Raw genomic sequence first — 26,844 nt, 5'->3', positions numbered from 1 at the left:
TTGACATAAATTGACATAGATTAATATTGACATAAATACTTTTTATCTGTAAAAGGACTAATTGCAGCTTACTTAGTTCTGAAGCACAATAAGCAAGTAATGAATTGCAATAGCTTCCATTAAATGCTTTTAAGCACAATTCAGTGATTACAATTGCCTACTGAATGCCAAAAATTACAAAAGTCAATTGGAAAATTCATGATCCACCATTATGACACTCGATCTTCAGGAGAGATTAATATTTCATTGGTTGTTTCGACCCGGTCGACGTTTTCTGTGCTTCATAGGGGGATTAGAAGTTGGAGTCATCTAGATCAGAGTTTAAAAAATAATAGCGATATTTATTTTTTCAAGAAAGAAATAAAAGAAATCCTTTTTACTAAGTATGAATTTTAGTTCTCTTTTTCTGGTTTTTCTGTGGGGGGAGGGGTGTAAAAAATAATTGAGTAACTTGTTTTGGCCTCTAGGGGTTTGATTTTATTAGCGTTTGTTGTAAAGGCTATGGTGCTGATTAGGTCGTACTATTAGTTTTATATTTTTTTTCTTTGTCCTATATTATTTTCTAATGCATTTTTGCCATCTCCTCGGACAAGTTTTTTATTTCTCGGAGTGGCAGTTATTACTGTTTTTGCTTTGGTTTAGTAATAAATGTTTTCTCTCTAAAATAAGCTTATCGATTACAGGGCTGGAAAACTGGCCTCTAAAGCACATCTATTTAAGCATCAGATACCCTATCCTACAACAATCCTTCTTGGGATCCTAACCTTGAACATCAATGATTGGGTTGTTGTTCTTGATTAGCTTTTAGACTCTGAATCCAACAACAATTCGTCCTTTTCATGTGAGCTTTTGATGCAATAAGACGCCATCATTGTCCCAAAACTTGCACAGAATTTGTTTTATTTCTATATACGCGGCGCCAGGCATATTTAAAATATCTGATTTACCGCTAGTTTACAATTTCATTCGTGAAGATGAAGTCGAGATGTATGCATGGCACTTAGGAGATCAGCATGGCAGTATCGGGAGATCAGTAGCTCCTTTGTTTTTGATGCATTGGAATTTACCATCCATGCATCAGACTATTTCCAAATTTTCAAAAGATCTGTCTGCAGGGCAGGGAGGGTTGGGTCTTCCTGCTGGGGGATACATATAGAAAGGGGAAACCTACAAAACATATTGCTGACAAAAAATTGTATTATCCATACAAAGTCTACATAATAACTCTGAGTTAAGGCCCATCGATACCAAAACGAATCACCTTTCTCGTCCATTATGAACATTTTAGTTTGTGTGGCCAAACTATTTAGAACTAAGTTGGCAGTCTCGATATAATTCGTAGAATTTGGATAATAGACTCGAATGAACGAGGGAAAACTAAAGGTCAACACCGAATTTCCCAGACAGTTTAGAAAAACCATTCAATTTCTTTCAGTTCGGGCCAGATACAGAAAAATTCAGTTCTAATGAGACTTACATCGTCAGAAAGTATGATTATGTTTTTTTCTTCTATTAATCAGAGCAGAATTTTCTAATATAATGCAGGAAACAGCAATGCCTAAAAAAGTGTGTTTCTCCTAGAAACACACTTTTTTACACAAGGGGGGGGGGGTTAGTTGTGTTTCTCAAAATCTACAGAGAACATCAATTGTTACGGATTTTTTTCCGTGAAAATACCCGAAAAAGGTATTATTAAAAGAAAATACCAAAAAAGGTCCTTTTCAAAATCTGGGGCATGAGAAGGTTTGTCCCTTCTCCAACTGACGCATCTGTCTTTAACATACTCCAAATAAGTAGATCGTCAAACACATCTCTCTTTTCAAATGGCAGGCAAGGAAATGTCAAACAATCACTGTCAATTATCAAAGCTTTAGTAAGTTACTTCTTGTGACAAGCTTTGTAGAGGTGAAAAAATTAAATTCATTCTGTTAGCAAGTGGCTTATTTAGAATATGGATTGCAAAGTTTCAAATCAGACTTTAGCAGTTAATGTGAATTCACCCAATACCTCTCATGATATCTATCCCAAAAACACAAGAATAAGGATGTTTTATGAACTCTCCTAGCTCAAGGAGGAAGCAGACCATTTTCAAGTCAACACAGATATTCCAACGGTCCGTGTGAGATTGTTCCAAATTAGTGATTCTCTTTCATATTCATCAAAAATCGAAATTCAAGGCATATTCTCGTTACAATGAGTTTAAACAGATTTCCATTCTAGAAGAGGACACTTCAAGCTTTGCTTTGAAATGGGCAATCGCTGTTCAGTTGCATATTAGACTAAAATACTGAGCTATTAATGGGCAATTGCTGTTCAGTTGCACATTAGACCCAAATACTGAGCTGTTAATGGGCAATTACTATTCAGTTGCATATTAGACCGAAATACTGAGCTATTAATGGGCAATTGCTGTTCAGTTGCATATTAGACAGAAATACTGAGCTATTAATGGGCAATTGCTGTTCAGTTGCATATTAGACCGAAATACTGAGCTATTAATGGGCAACTGCTGTTCAGTTGCATATTAGACAGAAATACTGAGCTATTAATGGGCAATTGCAGTTCAGTTGCATATTAGACAGAAATACTGAGCTATTAATGGGCAATTGCTGTTCAGTTGCATATTAGACCGAAATACTGAGCTATTAATGGGCAACTGCTGTTCAGTTGCATATTAGACAGAAATACTGAGCTATTAATGGGCAACTGCTGTTCAGTTGCATATTAGACCAAAACAATGAACTATTCCATTAAACTATGTATATTATACAAAACACAAATAAATAAAATTTTGGTAACATTGCAGATACACACTTTTTGATCTAGTTTAGTTTCCCTCAAAAAAATTCTTTTTATTAGACTGTAACAATAATTGGTGAATTTCTAATTTTAATAGTAACTTTTTCTATGGGTTCTAGCATTAGCAACCATAGAAGGAACAATAACAATAAGAAATCAAAAATATCCAGCATGGTAAGAATATTATTACCTGATTTACAGCATTGTTTTCAGTCTGATATTCAGCAGTTAAATATAAAAATAACTGTTTCACATTCCAATTAAACAAATCCTGTACATCAGCTTTTAAATCAAATTGCACAATTCCAAGGTCTGTTCTTTCTGAGCTTGTGGCGTAATCATTCAAATTTTTTCTGAAACAAAAAGATAATTAAAGGTTGTTCACAAGTTTAAGTTTAACGAACAATTTCACTTTCCAGTGTAGATAGATATAGATATTATATAAAAACAACGTGAAACAGAAGTCCTACTGTGAAAACAGCAGAACTTAAAAACATTCAGAACTAAATACAGAAGAATAAAGATAGGACTGCCTTGGCATTGATTTTAAGGGGACATCTTCTATAGTAACTGTAATGCCACTATCCAAACAGTGGTAAAAAAAAATACTGCTTTCTTTCGAAAAACAAAAACAAAAATTTTTTTTAGAAAATGAAAACTCAATGGACAATTTTGCTTTCCAGCAACGACACTGATTAAGACAGTAGGGTAACATGTGAAGACAAAAAGTCTTTAGAATACAATGCCTAAGCACAGGAGGATTATGGAGAGACCCCCTTCATACAGATTTTAAGGGGGCCATCTTATGTAAAAATATATATATATATATATATATATATATATATATATATATATATATATATATATATATATATATATATATATATATATATCAACTACTCGTTTTTGAAATCTCAAGCTTAATGAAAAATCTTTAGAATAATGAAACTTAATGAAGTCTTTAGAATATACAGACCTAAGCACAATGGGATTAGATTAGAGTCCCCATCATATTGAGGATCCACCTTCTATAAAAACTGTCAGACTACAATTCACAATTATTGTCAAAAAATACAATCTTCTTTTCTTTTTCTTTTTAAAATATAAATTAGAGGTTTTTCACAAATTAAAGATTAGGCCCTAATGAACAATTTTGCTCTTCAGTGCAGATATATATCAAATGCTAAATGCATAGTTAAAAACATAGTTATTAGATTTCTTTTACTATGCTCAACAAAATGGCCATCTAAAATTTCGATTGGGTGACTTTAGGAAAAAATGAGTGTGGGAAGGGCCTAGTTGCCTTCCAATTTTTTGGTCACTACTACTTTTAATTTCCTTTTGAATGAGCCATATTCAAAACATGAGCCATATCATAGAACATAACACAAACATATTTGGGTCATGTTCTACGCATGCCCGAAGACAGACTGCCCTCAAGAGTGTATCATTGGCAGCCTGAAGGAAGACGAAGACCAGGCCAACCAAAACACATACTGCAGAGGCAGTATGATCAGGACCTGAAAAAGGCAAACATTTCCCTCACTCCGCAATGGGAAGATATCAATGCAGCCGCACAGCTTCGTGATGAAAGGAGAGACTTTGTCGACACCCTATGCGCCACCGATGGCTCAGGAGGGTCTAAGGTAAGGAGCCATATCACGATATTCTAGTACCATTGGGTGGATACAATCACCCATGGAAACTAAAACAAATAACCAGCATCCATGATCTTTGTTTAAGGAAAATATACGAAATTATAAATTTTTGCACATAGGAGCTTGAACACTCTACAGCATGGTTCTCTGACATGCTGAATCCGAAGGTGTGATTTTCATTCAGATTCTATAACTTTCAGGGGGTGTTTCCCCTTTTGTCGAAAATAAGGCAAATTTTTGCAAAATTGTAACTTTCAATGCATAAGACTGTAGGGGAGAGGGGGGCGAAACCGTACGTTTTTGAGTTTTTGACCCCTATAAGATGTTCTTCTAAAGATACAAACTTTGTTTTTACATGAACAGAAAGCTTAAATATTCATCTTTCTTAAGATTTTTTTTCAATGACTTCCATCGAGTCGTTTCTCAGTGAGACCCTAAAACATATGACGTCTTAAAGTGTCCGAAGTCGCCCCTACCGTGGGGCAACTTCGGACACATGAGGGGCATTTTCGGACATCTATTAGTTAACTATTCAAACAGTGCATTCAGATAAACACATCTCATGAGAAGAGATATTTCAGAAGAGATACATCGCCTCATAAAAAAAGAATATCAAACGAAAACAGCCTTTTTTTGGTTTTGTAGTTGCACTTGTTAAGGGTTTGGTTCCTGTTGGGTCAAGTTACTTAAAGATCACTATCACAAACTGTATGACCAATCTTCAAAAACAGATATCAGGTAGCAGAGAAAGAAAATAAGACTCAAACTACATTGCAGAAAATAAGAAAAAAGGGTATCATCTTAAAGGGTCTATTTAATTTCTGAGTAAACAGTGGCTAAATTTTAAGAGAGCCTTAAAAAAGGGTCTCAAGTGGTATGTTCATTTAATTTATAGCTAAAAAATGTAAATATCTCCAAATTTATCACGAAATCCCCCCCCCTTTCTGCATTGGTACCGTGCTTTCTCTTTTTCATTTTAGAATAATTTTTCAATCTAACTCTCTTAGATTTTTAGACCTTTGAAAATTAAACAGAATAGCAAAAGAAAACAAAGTTTAAACTTACAGTCCCGCTGTCTGAAATAGCCCACGTTGCATTGATGTTCGGTGCTCAGAATTACACTGAACATAAACGTGTTCAAATGAAATTCTTCACCACAAGTCACAAGGGAATCTTTGATGAAATGATGTATTCTTATAAACATTATACTTTTACTAGCATAGGAAGAAAGGTCAGTAATTCAATGATCTATGTCTGGTTTCTGATGTGTATTAAATAACTGAGACAAAAAAATTTGGAAAGTAGTAAAAAACTATTGAAGTCAAGTTAACTGGCAGTTAAAAGGAATGGCTTGTCACTAGTGATAAATCACTAGGGATGGCAACTCCAAACAAAAGGGGACTTTTGGGGAACCAATTTTTTTCAAAAAGACAGATGCGTGGGGAATGCCCAAAAGTTTGGGGATAATGGAAGCACTAGTATTTTCAGACAAAATCTACCAGCACATTTTACTTGCTGGTAGAAAACTGACAAGTGACATGAAAAGTGACAGTCACAAGTGACATGACAAGTGACTGACACTGACATGAAAACTGACAAGTAGAATTGCTGCTATGTTACCCACTTTTTGCACAGCAGAGCAAAAGTTTTCTTTCGACAGCTTTTCTTTAAGCGGAAATTATTTATATAATTTAAAATGGTATTTTCAGACAAAATCTACCAACAAATTTCAAAACTGCTAAGTAGCATTGTTACTTTGCTACCCCACTTTTTGCACACCAGCCCCTAATATGCAAATATATAAGCTTAGCCAAAATTATAAATTTCCATTGTGTTACCCATTTCTTGATTTTTTTTTTTTTCCATTTCAGTCAGTATTGATTCAACTTATGGGTACACAGAATAAAAAAAAAAAAACAGCAACACATGGCAAGATACGTGGGAAATATATATAATTTTGGGGTGAACTTGGGGCAGTTTATAACTGACCAAAACATAAAGTGAACATAACACTTATTGCTTTTCTGTAATACTTTTCTAAACATAATAATTCCTTTAGGCGTACTTGGAAATTCAATTTTGAGCCCAATACAGACCCTCATAGACAATAACTTTCTCTCTGATTTTTATCTATATAAAAGTATTACAGGAACAGTTTTTACTTAATTATATCCTGAATAATTGTAGTTAATACATTTCGATTGCAGCTCCACTTTACTTTACCCCCACTTTGTGCCCCACACCAATAGCTTTGTGCCCCACACCAACAAGCTTTGTGCCCCACACCAACAGGTTCCCTACCCTGAACGTCTGCACTGCCTGAAGATACCCACATTGGTTTACTGGCAGCAAAGAGGAGATGTCATTTTTGTCAAGAAAATGTACCAAAACAACATGGCTAACTCCATTTTTACTCCCTCCCTTGCCACTATGACATGAGGCCGCTCAATGAAGCTGCAACAGGAGCACTCCAGACGCAAAAAGAGGACGAACTTTCTCTCACTACGTGCTGTCTCAACTTGGAACAGTCTTTCCAATGAAACTGTCACTGGTGAATCAATCAATTCTTTCAAAAATACAGTTGATTTGGAGTAGAATAACGCAAAATGGAAGTACCAGTGGGACGTCAAACCCCATCACACCTACTAATCGTGTCACCTCATCAATTCAACAGCGAGATGTTCTACAAGAGGATGCAGTCCACCTTATCTTGCTGTAAATGCGATTTAAGATAGACAAGGCCAAATTATATATTTCAGTAAAATTCTATTTTAGCTACTTTTTGCTATCTTGGAAAGGGGTTAGGTTAGGAAAATGAAGCTTTCTGAGACAAATCTACAGACTAAGGTATATACTAGGAAGGTATTTTGAAAGACCTACCTCTACTCCCTTCTCCCTCTAGAGGGCACTAACCTTTGAAAATCTTTGTGTTATAAAAGTGCAACCTTGTAAAATAGATCTTTTGCTTAACCCTTAGACTGCATCTGGCTTTTTGAAACTGCTGCATACTTTATGTAAGTTTTATGCAACAGGACTCCATTATGGCATGTGGCTCACAATGTATAATAATTTCTGTTTTGCATATATATTCATGTAGAGCCATATCAAACAGTTCGTGGTAATGAACTGTAGTAAGGAGCAACCCGGCTCAATAGTAACCAAAACTCTAAAAAATTGAATTTTGATATCAATAGCTACATCAAAAGAATCGCATTTTAATGCTGATTTTACATATATAAGTTTCATCAAGTTTAGTCTTACCCATCAAAAGTTACGAGCCTAAAAATTTGCCTTATTTAGGAATATAGGGGGAAACACCCCCTAAAAGTCGTAGAATGTCGCAAGAGGGCTCATTCTAACGGAAATGAAAAGTTCTAGTGCCCTTTTTAAGTGACCAAAAAAATTGGAGGGCATCTAGGCCCCCTCGATCAAAATTTTGAGATAGTCATTTTGTTCAGCATAGTTGAAAACCATAATAACTATGTCTTTGGGGATGACTTACTCCCCCACAATCCCTGGGGGAGGGGCTGCAAGTTACAAACTTTGACCAGTGTTTACATATAGTAATGGTTATTGGGAAGTGTACAGACGTTTTCAGGGGGATTTTATTTTGTTTGGGGGTGGGGCTGAGGAGAGGGGGCTATGTTGGAGGATCTTTCCTTGGAGGAATCTGTCACGGGGGAAGAAAAATTCAATGGAAAGGCGCAGGATTCTCTAGTATTACTATAAGAAAACAATGAAAAATAAAAATGAAAACATTTTTTCAAATGAAAGGAAGAAGTAGCATTGAAACTTAAAACGAACAGAGATTATTACGCATATGAGGGGTTCTAAAAATACTTTAGCATAAAGAGCGAGGTATTTAGGAGGAGATAAATACCTTGCTCTTTATGCTAAAGTATTTTTAGTAATTTCAACTATATATTCTATGGCCTTTCTGATTCAGGGGTCATTCTTAAAGAATTGGGACAAAACTTACGATTTAGTGTAAAGAGCGAGGTATAAACGATGGTACAAATCCCCTCGTATACATAATAAAAATATAAGGTTATGAAAGTTTGTTACGTAAGTTAATTCTTAAGTTACGTATATTTTTTAGAAATAAAAACGTTTGTTAAAAATTAAAAGTTCTAGTTGCCTTTTTAAGTAACCGAAAAATTGGAGGCAACTAGGCCTCCTTCTTCACCCCTTATATCTCAAAATCGTCTTATCAAAACTAAGAGAAAGCCATTTAGCCAAAGAAAGAATTAATATACAAATTTCATTTTAATAATTTATGTGCGGAGAGCCAAAACCAAACATGCATTAATTCAAAAACGTTCAGAAATTAAATAAAAAAAAAACAAATTTTTTAGCTGAAAGTAAGGAGCGACATTAAAACTTAAAAGGAACAGAAATTACTCTGTATATGAAATGGGTTGTCCCCTCTGCAGTCCCTTGCTCTTTATGCTAAAGTTTGACTCTTTGCAACAATTCAACTTTGTAAAACAATTAAAAGCTTTAGCGTAAAGAGCGAAGAATTGCAGAGGGGACAACCCATTTCATATACAGAGTAATTTCTGTTTGTTTTAAGTTTTAATGCCGCTCCTTACTTTCAGCTAAAAAAATTAGTTGTTTTTTATTTGATCAAAAATTAGATATGAGATGAGCTTGTTTGTGTTTAGAAGATAATAATCTTTTTTTTATTAAGAATATTTGCAAAGGGAGAGAAAATAAGAATAATTACTCAAATACAAAGAGAATTCCTTTAAAAAATTTGTGTTAACAAAACCTAGCATAAAATTAATAATTTCTTTTATTACAAAACTAGGCAAATATAGTAGTATAGAGTAGTGAAGTGCAGAAATATAATAATATAGATTCTATTTATACTGTGCAATGTTAACTTTGCAGGTTGGAACATATTAACAGATGCTGAAACATAAATAATACAAGACACAAATAGTTGTGCTGAGCAAAAAACTATGTAAAAATAAGCCACAAAAAAGCTCATTTGGAGCACATAGAGCATCATTTTTTTAAATACTAATTTGGAGCACATAGGGCATCATTTTTTTCTGAATATATTGGCCTATGTCCAAAGCAGCCAAAGTTTTTTTTTTTTGGGGGGGGGGGGGCACAAAGGATGGCCTGGCATGATCCTTGACAAAGTTGTCTTTTTGCTCTTTTTTTCATTGGCTGAAAATTACCCTTGTTTTATTGTTTTAAATCATATATCTTTTTTGCCAAAAAATTTTCAACATCTTTTGTTTTTCTGCATCATAGAAACTGCTTTATTAGCTAGGGAGAGACTCTTCCCCAACTAAATTTCGAATAGTCTTGGATATATTCTGCATGGTTTTTTGTTTGTTTGTTTTATTTTGAGCATGGAGGACGGCTTGGCAAGATCCTTGACGAAATTGTATTTCGCTTTTTTTTCACTGTTCAAGAATCACCTATTTTCTTTTTTTTATCATTAAACACACACATACAAAAAGACCTCACTTTAAACAAAGATACTGGAAATATTTTCATAAACCCATTTTACAATAATTTAATGTAATAAAATTCAATTATCATTCCTCCTCATTTTAAACCAAGATCAATTGAGTTTGCAGGGCTGCCAGAGGTTCAAGGAGCCAAAAACAGGGACTTTAGAGACGTTTTTTTTTGGTGTAAAAAGGATCTTTAGGTGCCTTCCTGACATCAAAAAAAGACCACTGACAGACATCATTTCCAGCAACAAGAATGTTCCAACGAATGCCAATTTTGCATTGGCAACAGACTGCAAACAACTTATCCATGTTTTGTAAACCATGCTTTGGTAACATGGGTGCTTCACAAATTAGGAAAACATTCACTTGAGCTAATTCTGTAGCATTGTTTAAACCAAGTCATATGCTGGAAATTAATTCCAATGAAAGCAGAGCTTTCAAGGCCAATATCTTGTGCATTGTTGGTCCAAAAGTACACAACAGTGAAAAACCCTTTAAATGTGATCCCTTAAACAAATATTACATTTAAAAGGTTTTCACCGGTAGGTACCCTTCAGTGAACAGTCAACTGCTTGATTGTGAGAACCATTTCTCATATAACATTTAAGTGGTTTCACTTTTCATTTTCTGCAAGCTTCCATTGTTCTTCTTCACTCATTTTTATTCAACTCTCAAAATTGCCATAGAACGGAGATAAAATGCACCTCAGCTTCATCTTGAGAAGTGAACGACATCAAATCTCGTTTTCCATTATTATTAAGAAGGCTTGGATGCTGTAGCCTTAAAATTATTCTGCAGTCTTCAGGTCACTAATTCACCAAAAGGACTTCATAACTGAAGTACTAAAAACTTCTACAGTTTTAGGGGCATTAGGGAACTTGTGGCAGCCTTGAGCTTATTAACACAATGTTAGCAGAGCTTTCAAGGCCAATATCTTCTGCGTTGTTGGTCCAAAAGTACATATCAGTGAAAAGCCTTTTAAATGTAACCCCTTAAAAATATATTACATTTAAAAGTTTTTCACTGGTAGGTACCCTTCAGTGCCCATTCAACTTGTTTGTTCACTCAAAGTCCACTTGAGTGTGAGAAGCATTTCTCATATAACATTTAAATGGTTTCACTTTTCTTTTTCTGCATTTTCAGCAAGCTTCCATTGTTCTTCTTCACTCATTTTTATTCAACTCTCTTTTTGCAATAACTTCCTTAACTTGAAACGAAATTCTTGCTTCACAGTCGATTGATGATGGGCTGAGTACTTTACTACCAAAGAAAGTAGCCAGTTCACTTCTTACTTGCTTTGAAACCATTTCCAAAACAAATTGATTATAAGACTTGAACTCAAAACCTCACACTTTGTAGTCTAGGCCCAGAGCAATATACCATAAGGCATTACATAAGTATAACCATCTAACACTACCAATGGGAATGGGATAAAAATGGAAATATAACAATGCTGTCAGTTTCTTGGTTTTAGAAATGGGGCTATAAGCTTCTAAGTAATGTTGAGTTAAAAGTAATAACAGTTAACACTCCTAGATTTTTCTTGGTTGTGTATTTATGTATTGCATTTTACATTTGCAAAAATTTGAGTACAGAACTTGGAACTCAACACCAGACACTTCAAAGTCTAGACCTAGAGACCTAGATACATGATAGTCTAGGCTTGATATTACATAAGTATAACAATCTAATAAATTTTTTCTGTTTCTTTTTTTTAACCAGGATATTTATAAAGGGAGTGAAATGAAAAATAATTTCTCAAATACAAAGAAAATTTATTTTAAAAATTTGTGTTAACAACACCTTATATAAAATTACTAATTTCTTTTAGTATGAAACTAGGCAAATCTAGTAGCATGAAGTAGTGAACTGTATAAATATATCAATACAGATTATATTTATATTGTGCAATGTTAACTTTGCAGGTTGGAACATATTAACATATGTTAAAGCCTAAATAATACAAGACAGAATTAGTTGTGTTGAGCAGTAAACTATATAAAAATCAAGCCATAAAAATGCTCATTTGGAGCACATAGGGCACCATTTTTTTTTTTTTTTTAATAAGAATATTTGCAAAGGGAGTGAAACAAAGAATAATTACTTATACAAAGAAAATTTATTTTAAAAATTTGTGTTAATAGTACCTTACATAAAATTAATGATTTCTTTTAGTATGAAACTAGACAAATATAGTAGTATAGAACAGTGGACTGCAGAAATATATTAATACAGATTCTATTTATATTATGCAATGTTAACTTTGCAGGTTGGAACATATTAACAGAGGGTGAAACATAAATCATTCAAGACACAATAAGTTGTGTTGAGCAATAAACTATATAAAAACAAGCCATAAAAATACTCATTGGAGCATATAGGGCATCATTTTTTTCTTAATATATTAGCCTATGTCCAGAGCAGCAAAAGGGTTAAGTGAAGTACAAAACAAAACAAAATGATTTCAGCTTGAAAACTTTGCTTTATCCCTATTTATGATGTTTTGAAGGTCTGTAAATACAGTTCATAAATTTAGAAGAAAAAATGTTCATTTTGGCTTAAAATTCAACTCAAATAACAGGGATTGTATTTTCATGAGTAAAATCAGAGAAACAGAAACTAAAATTAAGGTAAAATGTTATTAAATGGTGAAGATTCCTGGCAAAAAGATTAATACCTTTAATCAGTACTCATGTGGTATACCACCAACACTCAAGGTGTGAAGTTAGGTTAATCCTAATGAAAAATATGATGAAAATATAATGCTTCAGAATTGGGCTATATATTTGCACATTAGTTAAGGGGATCGGGTAACCTAGCCATAAACTCTCTATTAGTTCAAACAAATTAAACTGGTTTGTCCTCAAGTTTTACACAGCATAAACTAGAGTGTTAGCAGTAAGATACATTTATTCAAGATTAATATATTATGCCCAAAACCTAGAGTAAATTGAAAATAAGACTCAAACTTAATTTATAGAAAATACAAGAGTATTTTCTTAAGAAATCTTAAAGGGTCTATTTAATTTCCAAGTAAACAATGGCTAAATTTTGAAAAAGCATTAGAAAAAAGGGTCTCAAGTGGTAAATTCATCTAATTTATAGCTAAATAATGAAAATATCTTCAAATTTATCACAAAATCCTCCTCTCCCTCCTTTCTGCATAGGTACCATGCTTTCTCTTTTTCATTTTAGAATAATTTTTCAATCTACATCTCTGAGATTTTAAGACCTTTGAAAATTGAACAGAATAGCAAAGAAAAAAAATTCAAACTTATAGTCCTGCTGTCTAAAATAAACCACTTTGCATTGATGCTCAGCACTCAGAATTACACTGAACATAAACGTGTTCAAATGTAATTCTTTACCACAAGTCACAAGCGAATCTTTAATGAAATGATATATTCTTATAAACATTGTACTTTTACTGGCATAGGAAGAAAGGTCTTACAATCAATGATCTATGTCTGGTTTCTGATGTGTACTAAACAATTGAGACACAAAAAAAAAATTTGGAAAGTAGTAAATAAAATTCTATCCAGTTACATGGTAGTTACTAGGAATGTCTTGTCACTAGTGATAAACACTAGGGGTGGCAACTCTGAACTAAAGTGGACTTTTGGGGAACCAATTTTTTGGGGAATGCCCAAAAGTTTGGGGATAATGGAAGCAATGGTATTTTCAGACAAAATCTACCAAAAAATTTTACTAGGCCATGAAAACTGTGAAGTGGTATTGGTACAGGGTGCACCTTGTCTTTTGACATCTTTTCTTTGAGCAAAATTTATTTACATATATGAAAAGGGTATTTTCAGACAAAATTTGCCAACAAATTTCAAAAGTGCCAATTAGCAATGTTACTTTCCTACCCCACTTTTTGCAGATTGGCCCAAAACCTTGCCTGGTTTTGTCCAGGGCAAGGTCTATATTCTGATCAACTAACCAGAATACAGACCTCACCCCACTGCCCACAGAGCTCATAGACTAATACACTTTTCTTCATAGTAATTTTATCTTTAAGCAAGATGAGAGATTTGTTTTGTTCAGATACATCTGGTTAGTATAAACTCAAAAAGAAAGCAAACAATCTAGAATATTAATATTAATGGATGCATGAGTTTTTTACTTATCTTTTGATTTCCTACTATACAGACATTACCAGTGATAATTGGAATTAGTAGGCTATTTAAAATATAATTATATTTATACTGTATAACCTCAACATTTCTATTGGCTACAAAACCCTTCCCAATTTACACATTTTTAGTTTATTGCAGGGGGACTTTAAAAAGTTAAAAATGGATGCACTTCTAGAATTGGCATTTCTAAGTAGGCTACTAGGCTATACAGCTTGTGATGAAACTAAACCTTTATTATTTCAATCAAAAAGGAAGAAATTTTCTTACATGTTTTCTTCTCAACATGCTCTCTAAGTTTATGCCGAGTTGGCTAGGTCTAGGGCCTAAATAATCATAAACTTACACTACTACTTTTACAGGAACAATATCAGCCTTGGCCATGTATGGATTTGTGACTGTAGATAGGAAACAAAGTGATGTGCATACTGCAAGCACAGTCATAAAAAACGTTGAAATAGTATTAAGTCTAGTTAAAAATGTATGCATTTTGATAATATAAATAGCCCAAAACAGGAGTTGACGTGTCTAAAATTATTCTATTTCTTCCCTAACATTCAAGTTTCAAATATTAAACCATCAAAGAGCTAAATGTACATGAGCCATCGCCCGAAATTAGGCTTTTTGTTGCCAAGTTTAGACAGTTTGTGTCTTGTTATGAAAGTCTATAGATTGGTCTTATAATTGGACCTTATACTAGTCAATTTCATGTCTTCAAATTCATGTCACTGTTGAATTTCTCACATAGCTTTTATAAGACGGAGTGAAACTACAGTTGCCACATATAGCTCGAAAATTCTTTTTTAGTACTATTTTATTATGTGTAGGACTGTAACATGTGCTCAGGTTGCTATAATGGTTCTAAAATAGTAGTATTAGTAGTAGTAGAGCAACTTTATTGTAAATAATCATTTTTATATGATAGCAAAACAAAATCGGAGCTTGCGAAGATGTGCTAAAAAAAAAAAAAAGAGCATGGATCATGAGACCATTTACCGAAACCAACATAAAAATAAACAACAAAACATTCCAATATAGATATAAGTTTAAAACCTCAAAACAACACTATGAAAAATTCAGAAAAAAACCAGCACAATATAGTTAGTGTCTTTTGAAAGCATTACCTACCTAGCAACTCCACATGTAAATCAGATTTAAACTGGTTAAAATTACCACTATCTTGATATCCTTTCGAAATTTGTTCCAAAGCTTGGAATCTCTATAAACAATAGAAAAAGAGGACCTACTACAAGCATGTCGAGGAACCTCAATATTTCCTCGTGTCCGAGTATCGTGTTGGCAAACATTTGGCCTCTCACAAAATATACCTGCAAAACAATCTGGAAGGCCCTCATTATGACACTTATATATAAAAATCAAAGCATAAAAATCATGCAATCCGGCTGAAGACATTATATTTATTTCACTGTAGACTGGCCTCATGGACTCCCGGTCCCCCAGACCACAAAAATTTCTGATGCCATTATTCTGGATCACACGGATTGGACGAAGTAACGAGGGGAAAGTACCAAGCCAAATCAAGGAACAATACAAAATATATGGGTGAATAAGGGGAAAATATAACAGCCATAAAATATTTGGGGGGATAACATGCTTTAATTTACGTATCATACCTAGGTTACGCGACAGTATTTTAGAAATCGACTTCACATGTTCCTTAAATGATAGGGTTTCATAAAATTAATTCCGAGGTACCTGGTGAAGCGTGTACGTTTAATAAGTCCCCGCTCTCATATCAACTCAGTGATCCAAGGATAAAAATTCGGAGATCTAAAAAAAATAACAAAAACTTGACTTAACTATATTCAGATCAAGGTAATTGATTTTTAGCCATCTGTATATCTTGGTCATTGATGCAGTTAATGTTGACATAAGCATTTGTTACGTAGGGGCTACACGCATCAGCGTTGTGTTATCCGCAAATAAAGGCGCATTGACCTGTGATTCACTAGGACCATTATTAACACAATCAGTAATTCTGGGTAGGACATTAACAGAATCAGGTAGATCATTAGTAAAAACTAAAAATAGAGTAGGACCCAACACGGAGTATTGGGGAACTCCACAATTAGCACAATTTTGACAAGACGAGATTCAATGTAAATGAATATACTGTTGTCTATTCTGAGGATAACTACAAAGCAAACTTAACGTTGCACCCCTTGGTCCGTAAAATTCACATTTTCTTAATAATATATGATGGTCAATAGTGTCAAACGCCTTAGCTAAATCAAAGAACACACTGGCTACCCTAAGCGTCTGATCAAGCGCTTCGTTGATTACTAAACTACTAAACGAAACCACCATATTCGTTGTTCTACCTTTCTTGAAACCGAATTGATTTAGATGTAAAAGTTTATGTCGCTCCAGATGCTCATATATTCTATAATTAAGATATTTTTCTAGAACACGGGAAATAATAGGTAATAACGAAATCGGTCGATAATTCCCCAGATCATTCTTATTGCCACCTTTAAAAACAAGGGTTATTATTGCAATTTTAAAACAATTAGGAAACTTACCCTGTTTCAGGCAAGCATTAATAAGGAGGTAAATATTTTTTGAAATTATTGGAAACGCTGGTTTTAAAACAAGAAGACTAATTTAATCACTCCCAGCAAAAATACTTTTCATCTCGAAGATTATCTTACGAATTTCATCTTGCGTAACAGGTCTTAGATACATTGATACATTAACAGGAGTCCCCATAAAAGTTTCAAGGGGAGCATCAACATCAATGGCTGCTGTAGTGCGAGAAACTCGAGCCTCAACATTTGTAAAATGTTCCGACATGGCATTACAGACATCTTCTGGCTCTTTTGAAGCTGACCCATCGCGAGTAATAGCCTTATTGGGGAAAGCAGAATCTTTTGAAGATATAACAATTTTAATAATTTTCCATGTTTTAGCTGGGTAACCACAACCTTTTTTAAATTTTTTTTTCAAAATATTTTTTCTTAGCACATCTCAGGAGTTTGTTAAGAGCATTTCTGTAATTTTTATAAATTCGTGTGCAAAACGGATCATTTTCATTTCTTTCAGAATTTTTATATAGCTTATCTTTCATATTGATACACCGGAGCAAACTAGTTGACAAGCCGACCGCCCCTCCAGTTTTCCTTTCAGTATCCTCAGAAAAAGATATTCAATGTATTTTCAGATCAATATCGAAATTGAAAGGAACAGGGGTCCGGATCCGCACGGACTTGCCGACCAAATTAAATACTGTGAGAAATGAATTACTGGCTAAAGGTAAGGAATTACGAGATAATGGATCCGTACACACGCCTGAAGCAAAAAGGTGCCAAATTGTGGCTTGAATATAAATCGGATTCAGAGTCGCAGTGGGAAAAAGCTAAAGATCACTAAAGGCGACTAGTGTGAGAATATAAGGTCTACTCCGCTCTTGATTGATATATTTTGCATTTTTGTGTTTGTGTGATGTTGATTATTTACTTTCGTGTGTTACTTAGGCTAACTTGGTTCAAGATTCTCTTCATTATTTTTGCCCCAGTTATTTCTGTTCACTTATACCTACTCAATATAAGTTTGCTCGAAGGATGGCAGGTTTTTCATGATTCATCAATGGCACGGGGTCCTTGTCGCGCGGACTTGCTGGCACGAGGTAGGATCTTTCCGACTCTTTTTAAATGAATTCTAAGTTTGCGGTTGTGGGGGGACGCGATAGGCTGGCAGCTTTGAAGGGGAAACCTCTAAACCTTTCGTTACTTTCTGAAACTTTTAATGTTTTTGGCCAAAGAGAAAATAATACTTTTTCAGAAATAAAACCGTCATCGTATGTTTCTCCTGATGAAATAAATAGACTTGAAGATAATTCGAAGAGAATTAGATTTATAAACACACAGGGACTAATTAGTTCTATTGATGAACTAACCAGATTATTGCCAAGAAATCAAATCCATATTTTGGGAGTTTGTGAAACATTCATCAGTGATGCGACAAAACATAATGTTAAAATTCCGGGATATAATTTCATTGAAAAAAATAGACAAAACCATGGAAAAGGTGGCCTCGGGTTATTTTTGAAAGAAGGAGTGCATTTTAAACGTCTGCCAGAGCTTGAAAAATATGACGTTGAAAAATTGTGTGAAATTTTGGCTGTTGAATGTCGGGCGAGAACCAAGAAATTACAAATTTGTGTCGTTTATAAGCCTCCGTTGGCACCAATCCCGCTTTTTCTGCAATCTTTGGAATCCTTATTAGCATCTTTAGACGATAAAGATGTTGTGGTCATGGGGGATTTTAATATAAATTTACTGAATTATGATGAAAATACTCAAACAACCGAATTTATTTCTCTAATGATATCAAAATCACTGATTCCCTCATGTACAATACCAACGTGGGTTTCACTCACTAGTGCAACTCTCATCGACAACATATTTTTAACAACACCAGCCACGTCTTCACAAGATGTTTTAACGGATTTTTCTGATCATTTTTTGTTGATTTCCGATGTGAAATATCAGCTTCAAACAAAAAAAGCACCAGAAATATCACACCGGATTATCAACAAAAAAAATCTGGACTGTTTAAAGGATAAATTGAATATTATCGATTGGTCTCGTGTATTTGATGCTGAAGACGTAAACTCTGCAATGGCTCATTTCTTCGAAAAATTTAACGCTGCTTTTGACGAGTCATGCCCCAGAGTAAAAACACGAAAAGGAAAATATAATCAACCCATTCAACCGTGGATATCACCCTCCCTTTTGACCTCAATAAAACAAAAAAACTGTCTTTATAAAAAATTGTTATCATTCCCAAGCGAAGAAAATAAAACAACATTCAAAAAATACAAAAATCTACTTTCAAAAATAATACTTAATGCTAAAACCAAATTTTATTTTGATTCTTTTAGAGAAGTAAGTAAGTCACCAAAGAAAACTTGGGAGCTAATCAATTCATGCTTAAATCGATCCACCAAAAACTTCTAAACCATCAGAAATAAAGGACGCTCATGGTCATATAATTGAAAGGGAGCTAGAAATAGCTAATTACATGAATTTGCATTTCGCGTCAATTGGACACTCGGTAGCCAACAAGCTCCAACATAACCTGCCCTATGGTCAATGTGATTATTGTACATACCTTGTAAAGCCTTCTGTAAAATCTATGTTTTTAACACCGGTAACAGAGAAAGAGCTTGCCAATATTGGTAAGCTTTTGAAAAATGGGAATTCCCCGGGGATTGATGAATCGTCTACGAACATTGTGAAAGTTGTTTTACCGAGTATTAATAAAGTAATGTGTCATTTGATAAATCTGTCATTTAGATCAGGAACTTTTCCGGATTCATTGAAGAAAGCAAAGGTGATACCACTGTATAAAAGCTCTGACCGGAGTGATTGCACGAATTACAGACCGATATCTATTCTTTCAGGCTTTTCTAAATTAATGGAGCGATGTTTTTATAATCGAGTGTATAATTTCCTTACTTCGAATGATTATTTTTCAAAAAATCAGTATGGGTTTAGAAAGGGACATAGTACGCAGGACGCTATCCTGACAATGGTCCAATTTATTCACGAATGTCTTGATAAAAAAAAAATGATTCCGGCAAGTATTTTTTTGGATCTTGAGAAGGCATTTGACACGATTTGTCACGAAATATTGTTGTTTAAATTAAGCCATGGCGGGATACGAGGACCAGCGCACGATTTTATCGCATCTTACCTAACAGGTCGATCCCAAGTAACAACTATCAATAAAACAGTTTCGGATCCATGCTTATTGCCCAATATTGGTGTTCCTCAGGGTTCAATTCTGGGACCACTGCTCTTCCTAATATACATAAATGACCTTCCATCAACAACAGAAACCAACAGCCTGAATGTCCTTTTCGCCGATGATACTGGATCAACACTTGCAGGGAAGTCGGAAGATGATGTCAAAGAGAAGCTGCAAATCGTGTTTTCCCAGCTGATTGTATGGCTAAAAGCTAATCTTTTGTCATTGAATGCCGCCAAAACGAAATTCATCATTTATAGTAGACTTGGACACAAAGCAAAAGGAATTTCAACTATAATTGATCAGGCTACAGATATTCGAATTCAAAGGGTAACTTCACTCCGGTATCTTGGTATAACTATTGATGAAAATCTATCTTATAAAGAACATTGTAATAGATCACGCGTTAAAATCGCCCAAGGAGTTGGTGTAATGAGGAGGCTTCAGCATTTTTTCCCCTATGAAGTTCTACGACTCATTTATTTTGCCTTGGTGCATTCCCATCTTACGTATTGTCCCCTAATTTATTTGGCAACTTTCAAATATCATATAAAACCGATACAGACTCTTCAAAACCGGGCTCTTCGAATTTTGCAAAGATATTTACCGTCACCTCCTTCCTATCCAAATAAATCTAAAACTGAAACTATATATTTATTAACTAATATTTTGCCTGTTTCAGAATTATTCACTCTTCATTCTTTTTTATTCAAGGTAAAATATAACCGCTCAGAACTGCCTCCGTACTTTCGTACGAGAAATTTTTTCCCTGAGCAACCTGACCATGTTTATGAAACCCGTAATAAATGGAGAATGCAGCACCTGAAATTAACCACTGAGAGATCACGGTTCTCGCCATATTTTTCGATCATGGGTTCATGGCATTTTTATCTACCATATATTGACTGCAGTAAATCTCTCCCACATATTAAAAAGCAACTTCATTCTATCCTTATAAATAAATTCAAGAATTAGTAATAAAAAAAAAATCTTAAAGTGAATAGTTGTTTGTTTGATATTGATAAGGTGGGCTCATTTTATTTTTTTTTATTATTATTTTTTTTTTCAAATAAGTTGCCAGTCATCGGTCACCCTCGCTTGCACACTGTTTTGTTTTGTTTTTCGGATTGATATTTGCCGAGTGTCAGTTGTTTTGTGGGTGGGTTCCCGTCTAGTGGTGAGTCGTGGATTTATTTATATTTATTTTATGCATTTGTTTCTTTTTTCTGTCAAATAGGTGTGCTATATTGTTATACCGGGTCTTTGTCAATCGACCTTGTGTCTCCGGCTTGACCCTTTTTTTATATATTGTGTGTGTTGTACAGAAGTTTAAATAAAATCTTGAATCTTGAATCTTGAAAACTTTTCTAGATTATTCTATTTAAGCACAGGGAACGGACTCATAATAAAACTGGAACCTTGCTTTCGCGGGATATGAAGTTTAAAACTTGCCTAGATCCCAAAATGGTCAGATACATCTGTTACAATAACTCCTGGATCCAAAAAATTTAAATTAGAAAAAATATTATCAAGAAGTTTTGACGTTAATGCTGTAACGCGTGTACAAATATTGATAGTAGGGAACAAACTGTATGACATGCATATCTGTAGAAAATCCATAGGAGTATTCGAATTCATGTCATGCAGGTCAATGTCGAAGTCCCCGAGCAAGAAAAAAGGGTATGAACCAGTAAGTAATTTCTCCAATTGTTTTTCTAAAAGATCCATGAAAGCAGGTATGAACCCAGATGGTGGTCTATATAATACTACAACATAAACATCTTTTGACTCAAGCCTAAGCTGAAAAATGAGTGGCTCAAATAACATCTCTTGATATAACATTAGATCACTTCATAACAAAAAATCAATATCACTCCGTATATACGCTCCAATTTCTCCGTTTTGTCTAATCTGGCGATTTTTATTATAGAGTGTATACCCTGGAATGTATAAGGGATAAATAACATGTAAGAGATAAATAACATGATAGTGTTATTTTTTCACGATTCTATTCAGTTTTGGCAACTGTAGTACTTTAGGAACTCACCGTGGTGGCAACCTTGAGTGGGATCAAACCATTTGAGGTAATTAAGTACTTCTTTAACCTTTACCAATGAGACACCTTTGCCCAATTGAAATAATGGGAACCCAAAAATTTATTAAAGGTATTCTTATGTACCGAAAAAGTGCCAGGAAACAGATGGTTGAACAGTTTGAAAGGATAAGAGACAATCCAAAAGTAAGTAAGCTATTTTGTGAGATAATTTTATTTACTCTGTAGGATTGCTGATATATTTTGACTAGGCCTAGAAAATGAACTGATGCTTATTTCCTATATGTTTCACTTGCAGCTTCAGATAGGTTACATATTTGGCTGTGATCAATACGCTAAGCCTATTTACTGTCAAATAGTTTGATATCAATAGCTACATCAAAAGAATCGCATTTTAATGCTGATTTTAAATATATAAGTTTAATCAAGTTTAGTCTTACCCATCAAGTTACGAGCCTGAGAAAATTTGCCTTATTTAAGAAAAATAGTGGGAAACACCACCTAAAAGTCGTAGAATCTTAACGAAAATGACAACATCAGATTCAGCGTATCAGAAAACCCTACTGTAGAAGTTTCAAGCTCCTATCTACAAAAATGTGGAATTTCGTATTTTTTGCCAGAAGACAAATCACGGGTGCGTGTTTATTTGTTTGTTTTTTTTTCTTTTTTCTTTTTCCCAGGGGTCATCGTATCGACCAAGTGGTCCTAGAATGTCGCAAGAGGGCTCATTCTAACGGGAATGAAAAGTTCTAGTGCCCTTTTTAAGTGACCAAAAAAATTGGAGGGCATCTAGGCCCCCTCCCACGCTCTTTTTTCCCAAAGTCATCAAATCAAAATTTTGAGATAGCCATTTTGTTCAGCATAGTCGAAAACCATAATAACTATGTCTTCGGAGATGACTTACTCCCCCACAATCCCTGGGGGAGGGGCTGCAAGTTAAAACTTTGATCAGTGTTTACATATAGTAATGGTTATTGGGAAGTGTACAGACGTTTTCAGGGGGATTTTATTTTGTTTGGGGGTGGGGCTGAGGGAAGGGGGCTATGTTGAAGGATCTTTCCTTGGAGGAATCTGTCATGGGGGAAGAAAAATTCAATGAAAAGGGCGCAGGACTTTCTAGCATTACTATAAAAAAACAATGAAAAATAAATATGAAAACGTTTTTTCAAATGAAAGGAAGGGGTAGCATTGAAACTTAAAACGAACAGAGATTATTACGCATATGAGGGGTTCTAAAAATATTTTAGCATAAAGAGCGAGGTATTTAGGAGGAGATAAATACCTCGGTCTTTATGCTAAAGTATTTTTAGTAATTTAAACTATTTATTCTACGGCCTTTCTGATTCAGGGGTCATTCTTAAAGAATTGGGACAAAACTTACGATTTAGTGTAAAGAGCGAGGTATTAACGAGGGTACAAACCCCCTCGTAATCATAACAAAAATATAAGATTATGAAAGTTTGTTACGTAAGTTAATTCTTAAGTTACGTATATTTTTTACTAATAAAAACATTCGTTAAAAATTAAAAGTTCTAGTTGCATTCTTAAGTAACCGAAAAATTGGAGGGCAACTAGACCTCCTTCTCCACCCTTTATTTCTCAAAACGTTTGATCGAAACTAAGAGAAAGCCATTTAGGCAAAAAAAGAATTAATATACGAATTTCATTTTAATAATTTATGTGAGGAGAGCCAAAACCAAACATACATTAATTCAAAACGTTCAGAAATTAAATAAAAAAAAACTAATTTTTTTAGCTGAAAGTAAGGAGCGACATTAAAACTTAAAACGAACAGAAATTACTCCGTATATGAAATGAGTTGTCCCCTCCGCGATCCCTCGCTCTTTATTCTAAAGTTTGACTCTGCCACAATTCTATTTTTTAAAACAATTAAAAGCTTTAGCGTAAATTTTCAATTAAAGTATGCATTTTTGGTTGTTTTCAACAAAATGATATAGCCTACTACATTTTCTCATTGCTAAAATTATTTTTAGTTAGTTTAGGTCAAATGTTGCTTAAATTTGAATTTGCAATAAAAGTGATTATTATATTTGTAAAGAACATAAAAAAAGGCATTGAGTAGTATGTTCACTTCATTTGTAAGTCAAAAATATGAACAACAAAACTTTACCAAGAGGGGTTCTGCAAGACCCAAGAGGGAATCCAAGGGACATAGATATCCTTTAGAGGAGAGGAGTGTTGGAACATTTTTGAAAAACATAAGCCTAAATGTGTTTTAAGATGTCTGAAAACTTGTGGTGAGAAATTTATTTATAATGGATACTGAACACCCAATGAAAGAAAAGTAAAGGGGTGTGTGGCTGCCCTGAGTCTTCAATAGGACATTTTTCTTCAAGCAGTAGTGAAGAAAAGTTACTAATTAGCAAAGGCACTATTAAATAAATTCAAAAATTACACAATAGATAATAAACATTAAAGATACTTTTAAAGCACCCCCCTTTCAAAAAAGATGTAAAAATTCTCAAAGATGTCCAAAGAAGAGCCACTAAGAAGGTGAATAGACTGCATGAACTCCCTTACCCTACAAGGCTATACAAGCTGAAACTCCCAACTCTGGTTTATAGAAGAAGACAGGGTGATGCCATTCTGGTTCATAAACCTATTAATTCAAAGGCACTTCCTGATCTTCTTCCTATGGCATCTCAGGACTCTTGTATAAGGGGACATAACTTACAGTTATCCAGGCATTTCTCCTCAAAGCAACAACACGCCCATTTTCTTACCAACCATGTTGGTAACCTCTAGAATTACTGCCAGATACTATTGCTGCCCAAACCACAGACAGCTTTAAGAACCATCTTGACAACATATGGTCAATAAAAGAATGGAAGTATAACTGGGAAGCACTCAAATTAGCAACATCAAACCACTAGTCAAGGGTACCTATTCAACTATGTGTCATATATTATCAACTCTGGAGTTTCTACAAGGAAAAATCCTTAGATTGCTCCAAGCTGCAATTTAAGGTAAACAAATATAAAATTAAGTACTGGTGCTCAGCTTTGACTAGAATTATCAGAATGAATTGTTGCAGACAACAGTAGCATAGTGTAAACAAGCTTTTGGGTTGGCAAAGGTGAATGTAGTAGGCACTCAGCTTTTTTCAGGTATCTTCACAATTAATATTTCAGTAACTACCCCCCAATCTTATAGTTGAACCAAGTTCTATTTCAACAGCCCTGTATATTGCACTATTCAACTGCATGTGATTTGAAAATGGCATCTAAGCATATAAAACCCTGCACCCTTTGAATTGCTATTGTTGAAACTTTAAATGGGAAAATTGTAACCCCCCTCCTTGAACTACAAGAAAAAATTACGTTTTTGCATTGGCAGCAGTTATATGTCCTTGTTTTTTGCTGATTAATGTTCTTGTTTCCTGTTATTTAGTGGCATTAAGTTGTTTAGTGCTGTTCTTTAGTCCCAAAGACAACTGCACCTTCAAAGGGAAGTCACACCTTCTCAAGTTATTTAGTGCTGTATGTTTTGTGTGTTTTCACCAATGGTTTTTTTTTTATTAATTTTGAATCAATTATCTTAAAATTACCTTAAATCACATTTACAGCAAGATAAGGTAGACTGCATTCTCCTGTAGAACATCTTGCTGCTGAATTGATGAGGTGACACAATTAGTGTGTGTGATGGGGTGTGGTGTCCCACTGGTGCTTCCATTCGATGTTACTCTACTCCAAATCGACTGCATTTTTGAAAGAGTTAATTGATTCACCAGTGACAGTCTCATTGGAAAGACTGTTCCAAGTTGAGACAGCACATACTGAGAAAAAGTTCATCCTCTCTCTGTGTCTAGAGTGCTCCTGTTGCAGCTTCATTGAATGGCTTCATGTTATAGTGGCAAGGGAGGGAGTAAAAATGGAGTTAGCGATGTTATCTTGGTGCATTTTCTTGACAAAAATGACATTTCCTCTGTGCTGCTGGTAAACCAACATGGGTATCTTCAACCAGCACAGATGTTCAGGGTAGGGATGCTGTTGGTGTGGAGCACAAAGCTTAGTTGCTCTTCTCTGTATGCTCTATAGGGCTGCCACATCTCCCTTATATTGAGGATTTGTAACAGGGCAGCCAAATTCCAAATGTGGTCTTACAAGAGCATTATATGATTTTTTTATTTTCAAAGGATGGCGTGATGATATAGTTTGTTTAATTAGTTCCAGGGCTCTGCTGGCCTTAGGAACTTGTTGCATAGTGTTCTCATGGAACTTAAATTTCCTGTCAACAATCACCCTTAAGTCTTGTTCACTCTCAACAGCCTCAACTTGGATACATGTGTCAGATTTATCCAGCATAAAATATGAAACCTGATTGTTGTGGAGACCCATGTGAAGGAATTTGCATTTTGATGGGTTGAACTCCATCATCCAGGTGAAAGTCCATAAGGAGAGACTATGCAAGTCATCTTGCAGGGTTCCATCAGCAATTCCAATTAGTTTGCTGTCATCAGCATAGAGAGTGATGGGTTTTTTTTACAACATCCTCGCAATCATTAATATATATAGAGAAGAGGGTGGGGCCAAGGATGTTTCCCTGGGGTACCCTGCTTATAACTGGTATAGGCTCTGAAAATATGGGGTCACCATTATCAGAGAAGACCATGACCTTCTGGATTTGGCCAATCAGAAACGCTCTTATCCACTCCACAATATTGCCCAATTCCTCTACCAAAAAGTCTGTATTTGCATATAGAAATTGATTCAACAGTTTTTCCATGTTTTTAAAATGTATATATTTTTGCAAGTTTTCACTGAGCCAATTCAACCAATCAGATTTAGTTATCACTGCCCATGTACACTTTACATTAATTCAGTGAGATCCGTTTTCAGGCTTCCCAGCATCGACCATGGAGTTAGAAATGGGTTGTCTCGTTTGTTGATTGATATTTTTTTATATTCTTGTTTTTAAAAGCTCATTTAAAA

The 26,844-nt window shown here is 34.5% G+C and overlaps 1 protein-coding gene across 2 annotated transcripts in view; it reads right to left on the bottom strand.

The window, feature by feature from the left end:
* Positions 1-26,844, bottom strand: part of LOC136024729 (signal peptidase complex subunit 3-like) — a 57,158-nt gene that overhangs the window by 13,540 nt on the left and 16,774 nt on the right. Inside the window, exons 1-2 of one of the 2 annotated variants that reach the window (XM_065700158.1) lie at positions 14,414-14,625; positions 2,990-3,152 (exon numbers count right to left, since the gene is read on the bottom strand). In XM_065700158.1, coding sequence (XP_065556230.1) covers positions 2,990-3,152; positions 14,414-14,556 — 306 coding nt within the window. In that variant the 5' untranslated portion in view covers positions 14,557-14,625. Of the gene's footprint in view, positions 1-2,989; positions 3,153-14,413; positions 14,626-26,844 lie in introns of those variants that run through there. The other variant, XM_065700159.1, reaches the window with a different exon arrangement.

The sequence above is a fragment of the Artemia franciscana genome, chromosome 3 (genome assembly GCF_032884065.1).
Source record: "Artemia franciscana chromosome 3, ASM3288406v1, whole genome shotgun sequence".
Classification (NCBI taxonomy): domain Eukaryota; kingdom Metazoa; phylum Arthropoda; class Branchiopoda; order Anostraca; family Artemiidae; genus Artemia; species Artemia franciscana.
Note: the sequence above shows the minus strand (reverse complement) of the source record. Positions and strands in the feature narration are given on the sequence as shown.